This window comes from Lolium perenne, chromosome 1 (assembly GCF_019359855.2).
Source record: "Lolium perenne isolate Kyuss_39 chromosome 1, Kyuss_2.0, whole genome shotgun sequence".
NCBI classification, from domain to species: Eukaryota; Viridiplantae; Streptophyta; class Magnoliopsida; order Poales; family Poaceae; genus Lolium; species Lolium perenne.
Window position 1 is genome coordinate 113,283,486 of NC_067244.2, and position 20,038 is coordinate 113,303,523.

Here is a 20,038-nt window from a genome sequence, read left to right on the forward strand (position 1 = left end):
AACGGAAACCCCGCTCACTCTCGGGGACCTCAAGAATCACATCCTTCTATGGCCGAAAGCCCTAATTCGGCTGAACACCGCCGCCTCAGGTTCGGAGGCAAGCTATGGCATGGCCACTCCTCAGGATGCGACGGCTGCCCCGAGTCCTCCACCGGCTGGTGGTCCTTTTGAGCCCGATAGCCAGCCCGACAGTCAGCCCGAGAGTCAGCACGACAACGCGTTGGACATCGATCAAGCTCCAATCGATACGTTCATCGCTGAGATGGAGGGCGACGGGGTTTCTCCTTACAAGCCACCCGCCGATCGTACGCTAAAGAATAAGTTGTTCCTTTCACAAGAAACTCCCGAGCAGGAAGACACTACCGCCTTCACCGCTCCACCCCGAGTTGGGCTTACCCCGAGGACACTCCTTGGTGCGACCACGGAGGGTATGAAACAAAACGCCACTCCCAGTTGCAGTAAGAAGAAGGTCAGGAAGCGGAAGAAGTCCGGAGATGTTGCCGCAAGCAAGAAAGTGGTTAATGACAAGTTGCCGACCCCGTGGAGGAAGATGCATCACCTAGGCCAGCCTATGATGCCGGCACACATTGTCCAGCAGGTGACGCCGGATATGAGGAGCTTGCATGATGCTGTTCTAATGAAGGAGGACCTACTTCTTCGAGATAGAAATCCCTCGTACCCGGTTTTGACGACCAAGGTGCCCACTGGCTTTGGCTTTGTCACCACACACCCTGCGGACTTGATGTTCATTCGATATGAAGACATCTTCAGGCTCTTGAACATGCAACAGCTCGACCGAAACTTGGTCCGCCTCCTATCGCTCAGCATGGCGCACGATATCGCCATGGAGAACACAACGGACATCGCTATCATGGACCCCTTCTACATGACTCCAACTGTCGTCCAGAACGAACAAGCGTTTCTAGCGAAGTACATCAATGATTTCTTGGTGTTAAACAAGGATAAGAAATGCTTTGCCATACCATATTTCCGCGAGTAAGTATTTGGTTACTAGAGTACCCTCTATTACATTCTTTCATGAATTTCCTTCATAGTTGATCGAGTATGATGGTTTATTTCCATTTTGCGCAGATTCAAGTACTGCACCCTCCTCCTCTTTCACCCGTATCATTCACATGTCAGTTACCTCGACTCCGGGCTTGATCCGGACAAGGACTTCACCGACCTTAAGTCTACAATTGATAAAGCCCTCAGCGGCTTCATAGCCGAGGTTGGCATCGACAAAATCAGGCATGAGAAGAAAGTTAAAGATTGCTATGTGTGCAACCACATAACCAAGTTCCCCTGCCTCAAGCAATCGGCGCATGACAATGGGATGGAGGCCTGGTTTGCCATCCTACAGATGAGGTCGATTGTAAGGTCTCAGAACGATCTCTTGTTGCCATCCAGTCTTCAGCGGATGTTCGTGAACATGGCGGACACCACCGATGAAAACGTGAGAGCCAAGTTCCGTGCCATCCAGCGGACCATTTGCACAATACTCTGGAGGGATGTCTGCGGTAATGGTGGCTTGTTCCACTATGGTCCCGCACTTTCTAAGGCCGAGATAGAAGGCCGATTAGAAGATGGATGTGACGACAGAACATTCACCACGCTCGAGGGCATCCGTCCCTTCCCGCCGAAGCCGACTTGACTCAAAAACTTTTGTCCTTTGCAAATGTTAGTCATAAAATTACTTAAGTAATTTCCATGCTTTTTCTTTGCACTAGTACTCTATGTTATATCTCTCTCTACTAACGTACTATGTCGTCTACCACGGCAGGGTTCATGGAGTCTACGAGGACTGGGAAGACTGTAGGAGGCAGGTCCACCGTTTCAGCGGTAACAGTTACAAGGGGTACACCACTTTGGAGGAGGCGGAAGCTCGATACGCCAACTTTCGAGCGGGACAGAGGAGGGAGATGTGGAGGACCCCTTTCATCGTGATGATGCTTGCCGCCACCGCCTCTATAGTTTACTATGTCATTGTTGTTTAGCTAGGTCGTCGACTGGACTTGTATGTATTTGTGTAATATGTGCTACTTCGAGTCCATATGGTCGACACTTGTGTTATTGATGCATGCATGCATGTTATGGACATTTCGGGACTTTCTAATGATGTGTATCTTGCTAATGATGTATATCTTGCTGTCATTATGGTATTTGCCTGTATATTCTGTGTATATGCTATGAATTCTGGTATTTGCCTGTAATTGAGATTTTATTTTTTTGCTCCTGTTAATATTACCGCTGGCGAAATGGGAAGGTGCCGGCGGTAACAGCCTGATGCTCCTGTTAACGTTACCGCTGGCGAAATGGGAAGCGCCGGCGGTAAGGATCTGCAGCTCCTGTTAATAGTACCGCTGGCGAAACGAGAAGCGCCGGCGGTAAGATGATGCCCCTGGCGAGATGGCAAAGCGCCGGCGGAAAGGCTTACCCCCGGCGAATTGAGTGAAACGCCGGCGGTAACGGCCACTTACCACCGGCGAATTGGAAGGCGCCGGCGATGAGGCATTACCACAGGCGAGGTGATCGCCGGCGAATGCGAAGGCGCCGGCGGTAAGCCATTCCAGGTCGCCGGCGGTAAGCCTTTCCCTAGTAGTGCATCTCTGCCTGCGAAACACAGCTGTAAGATTCGGCAAACAAAGAAATGCTTCTTCGTGCAGGAAATGAGGCTCAGGGAATAGAGAGGCCTCCAGGAAATGTGGCCTAAAGGAGTCGGCCATTGAGATCTCAAGGACACATGGATCAATACATATGAAAAGTGGAGTTTTGAGGCTGCTGCTTTTGGTCTCTGTCGTTTGCCCTTTCATTTGATCCAAGAGTCAAGAGCCAGAGAGCTGCTAGACAGATGCAAATGCTCAGTTGGTACTTCTAGTTGTTTACTCCAATAGTCCGAACTGATGGAAAGGGCTAGAAAATCTACTTTATACACGTCAACACCCCCTCTCACGTATGACGGGAAGACGAGAAGACAAGTCAACACGTGTAGAGAGGCAAAGAGGCAGCGGCGGCGGCCGGGCGCGGGACGGCAGGGTGCCGGGGCGGCTGCGGCTGCGAGGATTTTAGAATAAATTGTGAAAACCAGGATTTGAACTCGAGACCTGGGGCTTTGATACGATGTTCAGCTTCATGCACTAGCCACTTGAACCAAAAGTCCGAACTGATGTAAAGAGCTAGGCAATCCACATATACACTTCACAACACCCCCACTCGCGTGTGACGAGAAGAGAAAGTCAACACGTGAAAGAAGAAGAGCACACAGAGGGGGGCAACAGCAATTTTTAGGCTTAATTGCGAAAACCATGTAAGAGGGGGCAACAGCAATTTTTAGGCTTAATTGCGAAAACCATGTGAAAGTCAGGATTTGAACTTGAGACCTGGGGCTCTGATACCATGTTAAGCTTTATGCACTAGCCACTTGAACCAAAAGTCCGAACTGATGGAAAGGGGTAGGCAATCTACTTTATACACGTCAACAATAGCTGCATGAAGTGTCGACACAAATGAGAAATTCAGAAAAACTATTGCTTTTGCCCCTAAGCCGAGCAAAATGAAAAATAAGCTGAATTGTAGAGAAACTAAGAAATTTCCAAATACAAAAAATGAAGAACAGCCAGGCCAGTGGAGAAAATAAAGTTCCCCACGAAATATGGAGTTAGATATTGATCTTCTAAATTACATTTGTATTTGTACAATTTAACTATGCAGATCGTATGATATTATTTTGATGATATAATGTGCACATATGCATTTGTAAGTAGTGGCATACAAGAGAGCAGATCCACATTCTGTCCCAAGTTAAGGTCATTGCAAGCTAGTCTCTTCTAGATGGTTATAAATAACTGTTTCGAGTTTAGAAAGTAAATCGTACCTTTTGGTGACAACTCATGAAACTTTACTCTCAGAAAACAGAGTTCAATCCACCTTTCTCATGCAAATACTTGCCTTGACCTGCTATAGAAGTTCCAGGGACATAGTTTTCTCAGTGACGCCGTAACGTAAATGAATGTAAACAAGAATGCCACAACTTCTTACAAAGAACTGGCTATTGTGCCATATTAAACTATTTCCTACATTTTTAGAGATCGGTTTAGATTTGATGAAGCAAAGGAGAGAACCATAGCAACCCAGCACGAAAATAATACAATAGACATAACTGAATTCCAGACATGAGAGCGCAATGCCATTAGGAAATATTTTTCTTTATTGAGCCTCTGATTTTCAACACACTTCAGGCAATGTAGTATATACAGTAATTACACAACACAGACTTTCAACACACTTCCAAGAGGCACGTCGCCTGCAGAATGGTCGATCGAGAGTCACCGTCTATGCAGACCTTCGGGTAAGCTGATCCCTTGACGTGCTCTCAAATATCTTGTCTGCATTGCCTACCTCAAAACCATCGCGTCTGTGGTGTTCCTTGACCTTTAAAAAGTAACAAAATAGTAACTACATTAGCAGATCAGGAACACTACTTCACATTAGCTAAGCATAAGAGTACAGAGTTTAATATTCTGTGCAGGAGTGTATTAATTGCCAAAACGTAATACTCTGATAGTATTTATATTCATAATCTACTAGTAAGGAAAAGAGAACAACATTTCTACGACAACCCTGATTGAAGTGGGAGCGACAATATAACATGTCAGCATAGGGGAACAGAAACATTACAAATGCGAAGCTCCCAGTCATACCCATCACATCACTACTTTTTCCAAGTAAGGATTGTGCAGGAGAGGAAAATAAGTAGGAAATAATCAGTACTTTTGTAACAAATGATGCAAACCTCTTTATCTTGCAAATCTTTGAACTGTGGGAGTGGCAGGCGTTCAGCAAATTCAATATAGGAGCGTGGAATAGATTCAGTGATTCCATCAGCAAAAGTAAATAATGATGAATCAGCTACAGTTGAGCTTTGCTGAAGGAGACCATCAGGACTCACTGAGAAAAAAACGTGCAAATAAGTTTCTAGTCAAAATGAGAGATACTAATTAAAAAGAAACATGCCTCCTTCAGCAAACATTTTTTCTCAAGGTAGGTCGCACATATAGGATAAGTAGATTTTTTTCAAATAATTGCAAAGGAACAAGTGATTATACAGTATACACCAATGAAAAGTAAATATTTGTAATATAATAGTTGAACAATATAATCCTAAAAGAAGAGCCAACAGTCAACCAAAAATACATCTTATTTTGACAATGCTACGCCTATTGTTAGGGCCTGGTCCTTTTTCTTTCAAAAGAGACCTCTTCCTTCTTTCTTACAGAATGAAGGATGATCTGAAATCTTATCTTGTAGCTTGGCTAGACGCATTATAGTTCTCTTTGGGTTATGCCCAGCTAAGCCCTTTTGTATATTCCCTCCTCCCCCTCTACCTTATACATATTTTATCTCTTAAATAAAAATTTACTGTCGGGGCCTCCCCTATAGTTTCAGCTAAAAAAAGTTAATAGAAACTGCGGTTAGGTGTAAATGCCCTAGTATAAAAGGTACTTTTGATTTTCAACACAAGTAGCAAGGTATGAAAATTGGAGGCAATTCGTCAAAACACTGCTGAATACAACTGGGTGGTTCAGAAATCAGCAACTGACCTTTCAAGATCCCTCCTTCTGTATTTAACTTAAACCCATTGTCCTCCACAAATTTGTTGAACTTACTAATACTTCTGATATCCGATTCTAAGCGATGGGTGGAAACAGTGGCATGGTTCAGAGCATAGCCATTAACAAGAGTCCATGCAGCATATTCACTTTCCCTGGTATCCAAATGGAAATATCAGAGTCAACAGGACTAATGGATTAAAGAAAGAAAAGTGTAGAAGACAATGGCTTTAAAAAGAGTATGAAGGACAGAATCAGGAACAGGCGAACGGCATTAAGCAAATGAACAAAAAGGCAACTTCATTTCGTCTGGAATTGCACAGAATCACCCAAAAATATGCAAACAGTTTTGTGGTAAGCAATTAGCTCTTGGCCTGTTAAATCAGTCAAGAGTCATTAAGATGAATACCTAGATAATGCCTGGAAATCAGAATAAATGGGCTTCTCCCATGTCAGCTCCCCAGATGTACTAGCAAGGACAGCATATTTATTTCCTTTAGCTGAAGTTTTAATGTATTTGCATATAATTTCCTGCATAGAAAACCCAGATAAAACATTTTGATATGTAAGAAATAGGAACAAATTAACTCTTGTGGCAGTCATATCAGAGCCCAACAGTCAATTTTCAAACTAGATATCTAGTGTATGGAACATCAGAGCCTAGTCAGCTTTGAATATTTACTACTCCCTCTGTCCCACGAAAGTTGTCTGAGACTTGTCAAAATTTGGATGTATCTAGACACTATCTAGTATACAGATACATCCAAATTTTATCAAATCCCAGACAAGTTTCATGAGACGGAGGGAGTATAAGAGAACTACAGAAATAAGACCTAAAGAGAAATGGCTTTTGGAAAGCAACTTTTTCTTTCTATGGTGATATGTTTCAGTAGTGTTCCTTCATCCATACAGGAGTGTCATAAGTAATGTCCGAAATGCCTTCAGCCATACAAGCATGCTATGAATAAAACGTGCAGTTGCCCATACTATGGTATCTAGCTCCCTCCGTTCCTCAAAATAAGGCGTATAAATTAGTCAAAAGCCAACGTACTGTAAGTTTAACCAATCATGTACGTAAAATATGAATATCTAGAATACCAAATCAATTTTCATACTATATTTATTAAATCTCGTATACGTTCGTATTCTTGTGTATAAGATTGGCCAAACTTACACTATGTTACTTTTGACTAAAAATATACGCCTTGTTTGAGGAACGGCGATAGTAGACCAACAGAACGAATTAATTAAATAATCAAGGACTACCTGGCTTGGAGCACTCAGCTCATCTACAAGAAGTTCGGAAATGAATATCCTTGGCAAAGGTCCAGATATACCAGTTCCAGTGTATCCATCACTCTTGGGAGGAGAAAACCATAGTGCTCTCAGTTTTTTTGCAGGAAACCTTAGTTCTTCCCGAGGCTCGTAACCAAAATCATTGAAAAAATCAGCAAGTGAGTTTATACCATAACCATCAACCTGCAGTTGTAGCAGATGGGAACTTTCAGTTACAACCATCAACAGCACACATCTTGTGCATTACATGATACAGAGTATGCAGCAAACCAGCAACCATACACAACTAAATTTTAAGCTAGTACTCACCCCAAATGTTCTGAAAGCAAAATGATCAAAGCAAATGTGGTCCCCATCATAAGAATGGACAAGGCCCAGAATCTTTTCTGCTGTTGGGTTCCTGCTCAAGTAAACTTTTTGCATCTTTGAGAGAACTGACCGGAAAAATAAATCAGCGCCCTGAAGTAAAAGTTAAGACTTAAGACCATCAGTTTATTTCCCAAGAAATTTGAGAAGTAATCAAGTAGGATGCAGACAAAACTATCGCAAAGTATAAGAAAGTGGTTGGAAGTTTGTCAGCATATGGGGTTTTATTGCCATAATAATAGCTTGATATGGCACGGCTAACATCCGTTTTGAACAATTTTGATTGAATATTTGAAACAAACGATAATAAAAAAAAAAATCATAGACGCAATGTCATGAGATAGCAAATACTAAGAAGAAACTAAGAATCTTGTATAACAGTGAGAACAGAACAAACATGTTGTACTGAACATTGGTTTGTGCACAGGGTTTTCCGTCTTTGATTCGCATTATTGCAAAACACAGAAACAGGATGAAGGTGGGATTGCATTGTTTTTGCCACTCAAATCCTACAGGGTTCAGATCACAGCAAAGTTTGATTCCGCCATAGGAGAAACAAAGTATTCTTTCCGAGAGGTTTAAAGTGAAAATGATTCTTTAGAAATAAAATCATATGGGCTTCAACCATCCAGAATTCATGTGAAAATCCCTTGACTTGAAGGGGCCCTCATGAAAACGTCCCTTCTTACTTCAGAACTTGTATATAAAATAACCTAGAGTATATCAATTAAATATTCATTCAAGGAACTGTTGGTCCAGGGCTGGTCAAGGATTATTATAACACATTGTTATAAAAATTGTGGGCTCGATTGTTGGCAATTATGGAAACCAATGGCGGAGCTTGCTGGAAGTTGTTGGGGGGGCAAAATGAAATACATGAGTTCATGGGGGAGCAAAATACACAGAAATCCATAATTTAGGCTCTCCAATTTTTCTTCTTCAATGCATGTGCAAATCATGGGGGGGGGGTGCCCCCCCCCCCCCCCCCCGACATGGAGTAAGCTACAGCACTGATGGAAACCATTGTGCACCAAGTTTTTCTTTTAAACTTTTGGAAAGAGAATTTATAGTATCCATGAGTTTCCTTAGGAAATTTGTACAGGTTTATCTTGCCCGGTCGGACGTCGACATGGTTAGCACCGTTGCGGAACCGGATCCTCTGACGAGAAGGACGCAAGTCAGGGGAAATAACGAAGTGAAGTGAGGCTTCTGTAGCATAATTACCCTATCATGTACTGTGATTAATTACTAAAGGTAATTACTGTAGACATGGAAAGGTTAAAACAAAATTTTATTACACCATAATTTTGTTTGTATGTAAGTAGTTCAAGTGCATAACATAAGTTTGTATGGTGCAAATTAATTTAAATCATTTGAAACTTAATCATATAGTTTGGAAGAGGAAAAGTCAGGGTACTGTAGCTTCTCTAACTTGTCTCCTTCAAGTTAGAGGATCCTCTAACAGAGGCACCAAAAAATTGTAGTATTCACACCGGAAGCTACGGTGAGGCCTACTCTGATCATCATTTTTTTCTTAATAACTCCGAGGACCGAGGGTACTTTTAAGTGTATGGAAAATGGGACATCGCACCCACTTGCTGCTACTCCACCAAGTTAAATACAAGGCAGACAGGGACATGCCCACAGGCTCTAGCAGGGGCACGTGTCGCAGTTGCTAAACAGGATCATCAGAGGCAAACGCTTGCGGTTCTGCGCGCAACCGTACGTACGTACCTTGGGAGGCGGATCGGAGGCCGGCACGGGCGCGGGCGAGGGCGCGGCTGCCATCGCGAAGCCGCGGCTGCGGTGGCGGAGTCCGGACGGGCAGAGGGGCGCGGCGATCGCCGGTGAGCGGCGGGTGCGGAGGAGCGCGACGGACGCGGGGAATCTCGCGGCGGCGAGGGTCGCCTGGGCCATTAAAGGTTGAGAGAAAGAGCGGAAGTGGGCTGCTCGGCTGAGGGTTCACTGGTGTGGTACGACAAGTAAGCGAGCAGCGGAGAGAAGAGAGATGAAGACAAGTCAGGCCCGGAAGAGAAGGACACGGATGCTGACGGCTGACGTGGCGAGCAGCAGGAGTTGCGGGCGGATTTGTCCAAGCAAGCGGCATCCCTATCCGCCTATCCGGGCCGACCCACCGCCCGGGCCCGGCTCGTCCGTCCGAGGTTGCGCACTCTGGCCCACTCGTCCAAATGATTTGGCCCATTACGTTTTAGACTTTGGACTGGTATATGGCCCGACGAGGACGCACGCACCAGCTCCACCAGTACAAACCGCCCGCTGCTCGCGGACTGGTATTTCCCCAACCTGCCCGCTGCTCTTCCTTCCTTTCCTTCCAGGGGAAGCCATGGCTGAAGCGCCACCGACGCCCGCCTCCGACTCCGATCCCTCACCCTCGCTCGCCCCCGCCGCTCCCCGCTCCCTCCCTACCACGCTTTCCCTGCCGCGTCCGTCCACCGGGAGCCGACCCGCGCGCGGCGGCAGTACTGTTTCGGGGAGCGGCAGGAAGAAGGGCAAGGCGCCGGCGGCGGGCTCCGCGACCGCGGCGGAGGGAACGACGCGCCGGCACGGCCGGCTGGTGGAGGCGGTGCGGTTGATCGGGGGAGGCGCGGACCCTGCGGTGGCCGGCACTGACATACTGGAGCTGGCGATGGCCAAGGGGGCCATGTTCTCGTGGCTCGGCTACTGGCCCGAGGGAGGGTACCCCAAGGAGGGCCAACCCTACTGATTGATTGACGCCCGCGCGTCCCTGTTCGTTCTTAGGTAATACAGTAGTGAGTTCTTTTTTGTGTCCTAGTTATTCCGTTCCGTGCCACTAGTTATCGTCGTTTCCAACGGCTTCTTTCAAAACGTGCTCAATATTGCTGCAGAAAATTTGATTGAGTGAGTGGTTACCTTATTGCAATTCAACCTTGCCTCGGTGTATATAGGAAAACATATGTGATTGCAGTTGAGGGGGGCGCCAATTTTTACCCTCAGATTGTGCCCGTCTTTATTCTGTACACATTTGGCACTGGCCATTTTGAGTTTTACTCTCTTTCTGACTGATGAAGCTTCAGCTAATTTTCACAAGCTTGACTCGTAACTGATAAGTTGCATTTTTTTTTTGCAAAAAAGTGCCATCTGTTTAAGTTGTGTGGTACTACGCACATTACATCCTTCAACGGAGTTTACTTAAATGGTGAATGAATTAGTACCGTTAATTGATGTTTCTGCTGGTTATATGTTCTTAATTGTTTATCTTTATTCCATTTTGTTAATTTGCTCCAGACTACACATTTTGTTTGTGAGTACTGCTAGCTGAGGAAATTCAATCAGTCTAAGATGAGTATGAGTTAGGGATAACTGATCACTGCTTATAGAAAAACAAAGTTGTATAGTATTATGGTTAGATTACATGTGAAAACATTATTTTTTAGGCCTCTTGGAAGCCCAATTACAGTCACCCCAAAACCATTTACCACATCTATATATAGTTACCATGCTCCATTGTGTATATATTTAGCCCCTTATCTATGGACTAGCTGATATATAGTAAAATACAAACCATTTAACAAGCTAAGATAGGTATCTCACAAATTCACACAAAGTTCTCACGTACTTAAGAGGGCCATTTGCATATCTCAGACAGTCAAACCAAACCAGGTGGCAGGAGCCTGGAGGAACCATCTTACCCATTCAAACTCTTGTGCATATATTTTTTCAATAAAGTCTTGTGCATATATGGGTTCAGGTGCTCATGAGGACGCCTGAAGAAACCCATTGCGAATCTGACTCGCAATGCCTGCAACAGCACCAGGGCCATGCGGAAGAATAACCGCACAAGATTTGGATGCCGCACCAATCTCTTTCATGGTGTCAAAGTACTGAGTGAGCAGAACCAAGTCCATCACATCCTTAGCTCAAGTCTCGGGCACATTCTCAAAAAAACCAAGCACACTGTCCCTGAGACCATCAACTATTGCCTGCCTCTGCCTGGCAATTCCAACGCCAGAGAGATACTTAGCTTCAGCCTCTCCCTCAGCTCTCTTTATTTGAATGATCTTTTTCTGCCTCTCCCTTATCATTTGAGTGATAAGGCGGTCGCGACTGTGTGGGCGAGCTATGGTTGATTTTGCCCAATTTTAGGGTTCGTTCCATTCACCACGTATGATTCACTATTCTGAATCCCAGTACCATGGCGGACTTGAGGTCTTGAGTCGATTTTTCTTGTGCGGCCAATCACCTTCTTGGCTTCCTGGTAATTATTTGTGTTAATCTATGACATATTTTTGTATATTCTTCTAACATCATTAAATTACTGTCCCTTTCCTGTTTTTCTCTGTATCGATGCAGAGGATGTTTTCTGCAACTCAATTACTACCCATTTTTCTCTTGACTGACTCCGAGCATGCTTGCTGCAAGTCAAGTTATTCATGTGTCCATGGATATCGGATTACATGCATTTTCTTCTCTTAGTTGTAAAACCTTTCTATATTAGTATATTCAACAAAGTTCTCGGCAAATTTTCTGGACGCAAAATTACGGAGGTTGCAAAAGTAGAATGTGTGCAAATTTGAACTTAAATCATATTTATTGATGCTTTTATGTGCAATCTTCTCATATGTTGTCCTGTTTAATGCTGATTACATAATTTATCTTCTGTAATTTGGGAATTAGTTTTGTTTCAGCTTGCATTGGGCCATCAATTATGTAAGTTGGAGCAAGCATTTTCAAAGGTTTTTAGTCCACCTACATTTATTTTCTGTTGTGCTGGATTGACCCAGAGTTGATTGGCTTACTGATTATGTTTTTTTTTTATAAAGTTGGTACCAAAAATGCTTGGAAGTAATGCTTATATATATCATAGTCAGTGCTACTAGGAATTATTAGAATCTCTATTATATTGCCATTGCTTGCTTTGTCTTCGGGTTGGCAGAAATGGAACATTTAATTCTTGCATAGTGAATCTTGCGGAGTTCACATTTTGATGTAAACAATCTTCGTTTTGGTGAAGGCAAAAGGCTCGACGGATTGTGCACATAGCCACGCCATTACAGTGATCCATCCAGTTCTCGTGTTGTAGCCTGCAACACTGAGTACAGTGGCATGTCCTTCCTCGTGTGGCTAGGCATAGCCACACACACACACATGGAGCTCGGGCGAGCAAGAGAGGAGAGTGAGACCAATGGATGGATCACCTAGCAAATACTACCACTATGGGGAACAATTCTTTGCTGAATAATAAGTTGGTCAGACTTTCCAATCCAAATTTATTCAATCATCCATGCATGTTAGTTGTGTTGGCATCACTTTTACTTGTCGTGGGAGATGAAGTGGATGTATCTATCACAGTGGAGAGCTAACATAAGATTAATTTTAATTCACTCTCCAAGCATTTATTTTCCTTTCTTCTTCTAAATCTAGATTTCCTTCCTTGCCGGTATTAGACTACTGGTATACCTATGAAGTATATCCACAACAATAGTGTGGAGTTGATTCAAGATGATGTACACACAGGAACTTGAAGTCGACATGTCGCGGGGTGGAATGATCATATACCAAGGAGGCATGTTCAAGGTGAAGCTTGAGACTGACGTAAGATTCCACTCGAGTGATGGAGGGGTTACAACGTAAGCATGCAGAGAGTTGAAGCCTATTTCAGAGGGAACGCAATAGGCATGTTGTTCGGACTAGAGCTTAGGGTTTGAGGGATGTGTGAAACTTAGCATCTGTCGGGTATGACTGATGGTTATGGGGCTTGAGGTGGTGTGGGTTAGCTACCTGGTAGATCTTGTCCAAGACTGTGGATGCTCGACGCGGTAACAATGGTGAGGCGTGTGGACAAGCACGGGACAGACCAGGGCACATGCGGTTAGATAGTTAGTTTAACATGTGTGCAGGAAGTGCTGAATTAGTGTTGGCGAGTATCAGATTCAATTTGGTGATTGGTTCTATCGGGATTGATGTCGAGCGATCGACAAGAGTCAACCATGAGAAATCTAAGAAAGTGTTGGAAATTCTAAGATGTCAAAGGCTTAGTGAGTACACGGCCGTATATATTCTATGATGTTCGGTGCACATGGCAAAGTGCAGGTGACGGGATACTGATGTTCGGTGCACATGGCGAAGTGCAGGTGACGGGATGCAGAAGGAGACGGATTATTGTCGCTACAAGACATGTAGAAGACTATCAAAAAGATGAGAACTGTGAATTTGCCTCAAGGTGACAAAGGGCAACGGTGAAATTCCTTTACGTTGGAAGCACTTCCACACCGATTATTGGTCGGTGTGTGATGGTGTCGAATAGGAAGAAAAAACTATAGTTCCAGGTGGAGTCACATGGAGTCGGGGAGTAGCGGCAGAGCTCATGAAAGACAACCAAGTCGAAGAGTATATGGAAGTTTGGCGCTTAGACAAACTCAAGGTGGCGGAAAATATTCATCAAGGTGGAGTTTATTATGTGTGTGTCGAATATTATGTACAAAGGGGTTACATTAGGACTTGGAGTTGTATTAGGTGTGGATAGGTACCTATGTTTGGAGTCGAACACGTTGTATCCTAGGACCTCCTGTATAATAAGGGGACATCACATGTTGTAACCCATGACGATTTGATACCAGCAGGAATGCAAGGAGAGCCGATGGCTTGTGCTGGTGCCCAAGCCGGCCAAGTGTTGTGGTATTAATAGGAAGGAGCCCCCTAAGTCATGTCCAGCATAGTAGATAAGTTTGTTGAACTACGTTAACAAATCTCGATGTCTCACCGTGTTGTAATTGCTTGGTTTCTCGGTAGATCGATTGTGCGCCTACAGTAACAGGTGCTAAGACGTTGATACCAACTCTAAAACTATGCTTGTTACTTGATGTTTAAAAGTGTGCTAACTTATACTGTGATTACAGTGCCATGATGCCCTCCTCCATATACATGTTCCCATTTCTAAAAATCAGGTGATGTGTTTTGATGCTTGGCAGTTACAGTATTGTTCAACTGTTTCACAATATATATTTTTTGTATCGAGGATATAAAACAAGCATATTGTTTGAGTAATAATTGACGATTGAACAATGGGTTCTCATTTGAAAAGTAGCACCAGTGCCAAAAAAAATGCCTGGAGTCTACAAAGCATTATTTTGAAGAAATGAATCTTAATACCGTCTCATTTTGTCATGGACAAATGGATACAAAATGTAGAAGTTTATTTTGAAGAAAGTTGACAGAGTGTGGACAAGTAACATTAATGAACATTTTCTCACCGATTACAAGTTCCCGTCGGATTACAAGTTTACAACGCTAATGACTGAAGGAATCTGGGCAGCGATATTGTTTCACTTACTAGGCAGCGTCTAAACATTGCAAAGTAATTGACATGATATGACTTTGTCGCAGACAGACAATTACAACATACTGTAAGGATCGTGCAACACACGTGCACACTTGCTAGTGAGAGCAAAACACTTAGAGGACCACTACGAGCACATAACGGGGCTGCAGGTTACGCTCCAGATGACACTAGTGCAAAAACTAATTAAGAGGGAAAACTTTATACATGACAGCAAGCACATCTAAACTCGGAACTCTACTCAACATCCATTGTTTCAAGGAAACATCAAAAATGGTAATCACATCATGTTACACATGCACGGGCAGTGAAGAAGGAACTACAACTGCTGGTCACACAACCGCATATATACATCCTAGGTCTGTTACAAAGATTAGGCATACACAAAAGAATATATCAACTGCTACAGCAACATCCCTTAATAAAAAGCTTCCAAATCTCCAATCATAGTTTCTGCATCTAGTGCACTTGCGCAGTACTAGGATGGGACTCTGCCACCGGAAAAGGGAAAGCTGTGGCTGATGAGCGCCGCGGTGAAGGCTGCGCCCTCATGGGCCTAGGTGACCTCTGGGCTGAACCACCCGATGAGGTCCTCCGGGTGTCAACCTGCGGTGCAGTCACACTGTACTTAGGGTCCTGTAGCTCCTCCAGCTTCTCTAGGACCTCGGACATCTGGGGCCGCATTTTGGCCTCCATGCAGACGCACTGCTGGGCGAGGCCTGCGATTGCGTGGGCGCCTTTCTTCGGGTACTGGCCACCCAGCTTCATGTCCATGATGCGGTACAGGCGGCGCTTGTCGCCTAGGTAGGACCTTGTCCAGTCAACTAGGCTCTGTTCCGTTGTTGGTTTCGATTTGTCCAAGGCTCGCCTTCCTGTCAGCAGCTCGAGCAGCACAACACCAAAGCTATAGACGTCCGCCTTCACAGAGAGGCGACCTGTTTTGTTTTTTCCAGAATATGAGAACTAATGGAAGAATCCTATAGCTTTATCATTTATCTTCTGATAGGCCTATACCATGCACATATGAACTTCCTACTTGATATAAAATAATATTCAGCAGGTGTTCCGAACTGTTCTTTATATACGTATTAAAGAATGGACATGTGCACCTCTGGCACTGGTTGGTTTAAAGTGGAGTGAAACTTTTGGTCAAATGATATTTCATCTGACATCATGGTCATTCGGAACACAGGACCACCAACCGGGCAAGAGTGTTTTAAAATCAAAATCCACGTCAGTGCTGAATTCCCTAAAAGCAAGTTTATTAGTTCGTGCAAAAAATTCCTAAAGGTCGCCCTGTATAAGAAATGGAGTCCATGATTCATGGCCATGAATACGAAACAAATAAGCACCATACAAACAAAAGGATGATTTTGTCAATTCATGTTACAGTATACTTCACCTAACATAAGCAAGATCTTATGTTGAGCATTGTGGCTCTACAAACAACCTCTAGATATAGATGACTATGTATAATTTTTACGGAATGGCAAACATTATGTCGAATAAGCTACCTCGAATAGAAACAAAAATACACTTTGTAAAGTATTCATACATGTCTACACACTCATGGTTACGAATTATGTAAAAGCAAAAGTGAGTATTTTCTAACCAGTTGCAATATATTCTGGAGCTGCATAACCTCTAGTACCCATGACTTGTGTAGAAACATGGGTTCTATCCCCGGTTGGACCTGCTTTTGCCAAGCCAAAGTCCGATAGTTTTGCATTGAACTCCTGAATTGGTGAAACAAAGCAAAATATTTATCAAAAAAATCAGGAGCCAATATTTGTTCAGAAGAGCAATGAGCAGCTATTTCCAGCCGTACCGAGTCAAGGAGAATATTTGATGCCTTGAAATCACGGTATATAACTTGATTTTCATCATCATGAAGAAACGATAAGCCCCTGGCAGCCCCAATAGCAACTTTGAGTCTTATGCCCCAGGGTAAAGGGTCTGCACCACCTACAAGAGTATAATACTTTCATTGAACTTGGAATAGATATTCAGATACTAAACTCAAATGGATCTATATCAAGTTCAGCCTTTACCAAGGTACTCAAGAAAGCACTGACACTCTTCCAGAAATCAACAGAGATAATTATAGATGACATACCGATAATTTAATTTGCAATAAAGGAAACAAAAACGATAGGTTGCATATGTGGATAGTGCATGCATTAGTCCCATATGCTAGTTATCAAAAAGTTATTCTCATACCTGTAGACAACTTCGCATCTGATTTTCTGCAAGTACAGTAGAATGGTATATATTACATCCATATGATATGGTGATTTCTCATATGGTGCAAAGTGCTGTTTTTGTATCAGGGGCATGTGCCCTCTTATTGTACAGACATTTTCCTATTTAACTTATGGATTTAAACAGTTGCAGTAGAAACAAATACTTACGTCTGAATAGATGATTCTCCAAACTTCCTTTAGGCATTAACTCATACACCAAAAGACGGTTATCACCATCAGAACAATAGCCAATGAGCTTAACGAGATTCTGGTGATGAAGCTGGCCAAGATAATCAACCTCAGTCTGTAAGAGGGATGAAATTAGCGTCATGATACATATTTAAAAAAACTGAATACAGAAACTTGAATGGTCAAGAAAACCTACCAGCCATTCCTTGTGACCCTGAAATCCTTCTGGTTTTAGCTTCTTGACAGCCACAACCATGCCAGTTCCTGGCTTTGAAGGAGCAAGAGTTTGTTCATCAATCCAGCCTTTATAGACACATCCAAATCCTCCTTCCCCAATAAGACTATCTGGCCGGAAGTTCTTTGTTGCATTCTTTAAATCACTGAACAAGAATGCCTTCAGATATGGCGATGACAGAATTTCACCTTCTGTCCTAGGAGTAGGAAGCTCACTCTGATTTGTATAGGAATGGGTAAAAGTTGTCCGAGTAGAACCACTTCTGTTAGTCGAAGTATTCAACGATAAACCTGTTTTGCTATCACCTTTTGAAGGATCTGATGTCTCAACAAGATAGAAATATGCATAAGAACAGTGCGCACATTTCAAATCAATTCAGTTGAAAGATAATCTATCGGCAATTCTAGCAAATGCCAATGCTTCGTCAATGTTAACATACAATGGTAGTTCTAACTTCTAACTGTTAATCTGAAACTCTGCCATCTCGCAAATATACAACCTCTGCTAACAACATCCTATTCCAGTAGTGCACACATACATATAGTCATATACTAATTGCTATTTGCTTGAACTCTGATGCTGATTCTTGCAAGTTAGCCAAGTTAGTAATGAATCCACCTAGTCCAAGCCTCCATGTATGTGGTCCCCCGAAATTCATCATGCCAAATACAGTCCAAATATGTAGTCACCAGAGCACTAATGACCTAGGAGACTGTTAGTTTTCGTTAAGACAAACCTTTGACCAACAATTAGTGTATTGGTATATATACTTTATGTGACATAAAATTTATGTCATTAGATTGGTATTCCAAAGTACTCTGTGCTTGTTTATGGTTATGATTTCGTATCACAGAAGTTACATACTGGCAGTGCAATTATTGGTCAGAAGCTTGTCCTACCGAACCTAATACGCAATGTACTTGAAACGGGGGAGTACTATATCTACGAAAAAAAAATTGAATAAATCATGTGGGGAAAAGTTTCTTCTTCTATGCAACACCTTATGTCTATCCTATCCACTAGCAGGTAAACCGGATGGGGAAAAGACCAAAGTGAGGGCACCCAAAGAAGGAAGCACAAGAGTAGTAGCAAGAAGTAGCACTAACTCCCAACTCCCAAACACCAGTATGCTGAAAATGTTCGCACATCCAAAACATTTTGCATCACAAAAACAGACAGAGAAGCATCCATTCAGGAACCAAACAAGAACCATAGGCCATATCCACTACAAAGCACAAGAGTACCAGAGCAAGCTTAAACAGCTGCTGATTAACAAAGAAGAGTAGATGCGCACTCACATGCGGTGTTTTTATCCACCAACGCCGCCGTGTCCATACAATTCCCCATCCCTCCTCTCGCCTCTTGCTGCTTCGCGTTGCTCTCTGTATCACTCTCTTCTCCGGCCAAACTACCGGGCGCCCATCACGGACACGAGACCGTTACAAGATCTGGGCCTAACCCGACCACCAATTCACGGCAGAGGAAACCGTCGAGAAGCAGCACTAGACCACAACGGTAGCGTGCCAAGAAAATAGCACGTCGTGTCAACCCGGACAGAGACCTGCGCTGCTCGTACTTGCCGTACGTCAAGAAGCTTGGATGTGGTTTGGGAGGATTGCTGCTTCGGTTCCGAGATCGGGAGGAAGGAGGAGGTGACAAGGAGAGAGACGGAAAGGGCGGTGGGCTCTAGGTCGCTGTCGCGTGGGGTAGCCGCAGTCTTGCGGTGGCAGAGTGACGAACTAGTGCTTCTTCCGTTGACGAACAGTGTTTTCCTTTTTTGTTTGGAGCGTGTGCTGAGCGTCCCGGCATCAAATCCCCCCATCCTCCGGGTCGACGGCCGGCCACACGATGCAAATGATTAAATCAGTCAAAATAAATAAATAAATAAGACAATAAGCGCGATGGAATCTGAAAACTCCTTTTTACCGGCAACGGTATGTGCCAGAATGTCATCCACCGCACATTATCCTTTGAGATTGGTGAGGTGTTCCCTTTTTGACAAAACTGAAATACAATTAAAGCAACAAATAAACAGTAAAAAATATTTCACAAGTTTCAGAAACATGTGAAAAGCTTTGTGAAATATACTTTGAAAAGTAAATAATTTTTCATAAGTTTCAGATATATTTCATAAATTTCAGACATATTTCATAATTTTTTTAAAACTCGATAAGGACATGGATAAAGTCAGCATGACGTCACCACTCCGGCACATGCTGGAGCCGTCAAAATCGATGTGTTCTGATGGAATCTGGCTACCCGTCCTTTTAGGACCCCGTCGCTCCACACTCACATCATCGCCATCCTTGCAGACAGTACCGTCACCCATGTCTCATAGCATCGTCGGCGGACCTAAAAGTACCGTGGTGGCTCACAACGATGACAATAGCACCACCATCCCCGTTGGCAGCAACGTAGGCACCGTTCACATCAGCACTGGCGTCGGCCTAGCACCGTCAGCGATGGTCGTAGCTCTCGTCGTGGCTGCTGGCAGACGTACAAGGGTCAAACCTTGACCGCCATTAGAATGGACGGCAACAATCAAATCGAGCCACTCGCTTTTCCTTTCGTGGATAGCGAGAACACTGAAAAAGTTTTATGGTTCTTCAGCAGCTGAAAATATCAATTGTTAAGGACAAGCCGAATGTTTGCATCCTTCATGACATGCATGCATGTATACTCAATGCTATTAAGACACTGAAGAAACCAGGGAAACAATCGTCATTGATGGACATTCAGAGTTGGGACCAAGTTTTACTCACAATTCAGGAGTAAGAGCCTT

At 43.6% G+C, this 20,038-nt stretch overlaps 3 protein-coding genes across 5 annotated transcripts; 1 reads left to right on the forward strand and 2 right to left on the reverse strand.

Moving 5' to 3' along the window:
• Positions 1–4,189: 4,189 nt before the first annotated feature.
• On the reverse strand, positions 4,190–9,265 carry LOC127299472 (2-oxoadipate dioxygenase/decarboxylase, chloroplastic/amyloplastic). Its single transcript, XM_051329443.2, has 7 exons — positions 9,006–9,265; positions 7,215–7,364; positions 6,876–7,088; positions 6,019–6,140; positions 5,601–5,764; positions 4,793–4,947; positions 4,190–4,431 (listed from the first exon to the last, which is right to left on the reverse strand). The coding sequence occupies exons 1-7, from the start codon at positions 9,186–9,188 to the stop codon at positions 4,333–4,335; spliced, it is 1,086 nt and encodes a 361-aa protein (XP_051185403.1). The 5' UTR covers positions 9,189–9,265; the 3' UTR covers positions 4,190–4,332.
• Positions 9,266–9,546: 281 nt separating this feature from the next.
• On the forward strand, positions 9,547–13,940 carry LOC127299482 (uncharacterized). 2 transcript variants are annotated; one of them, XM_051329456.2, is made up of 2 exons: positions 9,547–10,031; positions 13,385–13,940. In XM_051329456.2, exon 1 carries the CDS (start codon positions 9,616–9,618, stop codon positions 9,994–9,996), a length of 381 nt encoding a protein of 126 aa, XP_051185416.1. In that variant the 5' UTR covers positions 9,547–9,615; the 3' UTR covers positions 9,997–10,031; positions 13,385–13,940. The 2 variants fall into 2 exon arrangements, with proteins under 2 accessions (XP_051185416.1, XP_051185411.1); XM_051329451.2 differs by lacking the exon at positions 13,385–13,940 and adding an exon at positions 12,265–12,655.
• Positions 13,941–14,813: 873 nt separating this feature from the next.
• Positions 14,814–19,051, reverse strand: LOC127299456 (probable serine/threonine-protein kinase PBL3). Of its 2 annotated transcripts, none has more exons than XM_051329431.1 (6): positions 18,555–19,051; positions 17,218–17,573; positions 17,001–17,136; positions 16,418–16,545; positions 16,202–16,325; positions 14,814–15,524 (listed from the first exon to the last, which is right to left on the reverse strand). In XM_051329431.1, exons 1-6 carry the CDS (start codon positions 18,601–18,603, stop codon positions 15,049–15,051), a joined length of 1,269 nt encoding a protein of 422 aa, XP_051185391.1. In that variant the 5' UTR covers positions 18,604–19,051; the 3' UTR covers positions 14,814–15,048. The 2 variants fall into 2 exon arrangements, with proteins under 2 accessions (XP_051185391.1, XP_051185384.1); XM_051329424.1 differs by having other exon boundaries at positions 16,418–16,554; positions 18,555–19,050.
• Between the last annotated feature and the right edge of the window lie 987 nt (positions 19,052–20,038).

What these genes read in the sequence shown, in the direction of transcription:
- LOC127299482 (XM_051329456.2), top strand. Translation starts at nt 9,616, where the DNA reads ATGGCTGAAGCGCCACCGACGCCCGCCTCCGACTCCGATCCCTCACCC.
- LOC127299472 (XM_051329443.2), bottom strand. Translation starts at nt 9,188, where the DNA reads ATGGCCCAGGCGACCCTCGCCGCCGCGAGATTCCCCGCGTCCGTCGCG. An exon ending in AGCTGAGTGCTCCAAGCCAG is followed by an intron (nt 6,141 to 6,875) that starts GTAGTCCTTGAT and finishes TTTTCTATGCAG; the next exon opens with GAAATTATATGCAAATACAT. An exon ending in AGAAGGAGGGATCTTGAAAG is followed by an intron (nt 4,948 to 5,600) that starts GTCAGTTGCTGA and finishes TTTTTTTCTCAG; the next exon opens with TGAGTCCTGATGGTCTCCTT.
- LOC127299456 (XM_051329424.1), bottom strand. Translation starts at nt 18,603, where the DNA reads ATGGGGAATTGTATGGACACGGCGGCGTTGGTGGATAAAAACACCGCA. An exon ending in GGTGGATAAAAACACCGCAT is followed by an intron (nt 17,574 to 18,554) that starts GTGAGTGCGCAT and finishes TTGAGACATCAG; the next exon opens with ATCCTTCAAAAGGTGATAGC. An exon ending in GGAGAATCATCTATTCAGAC is followed by an intron (nt 16,555 to 17,000) that starts GTAAGTATTTGT and finishes ATACTCTTGTAG; the next exon opens with GTGGTGCAGACCCTTTACCC.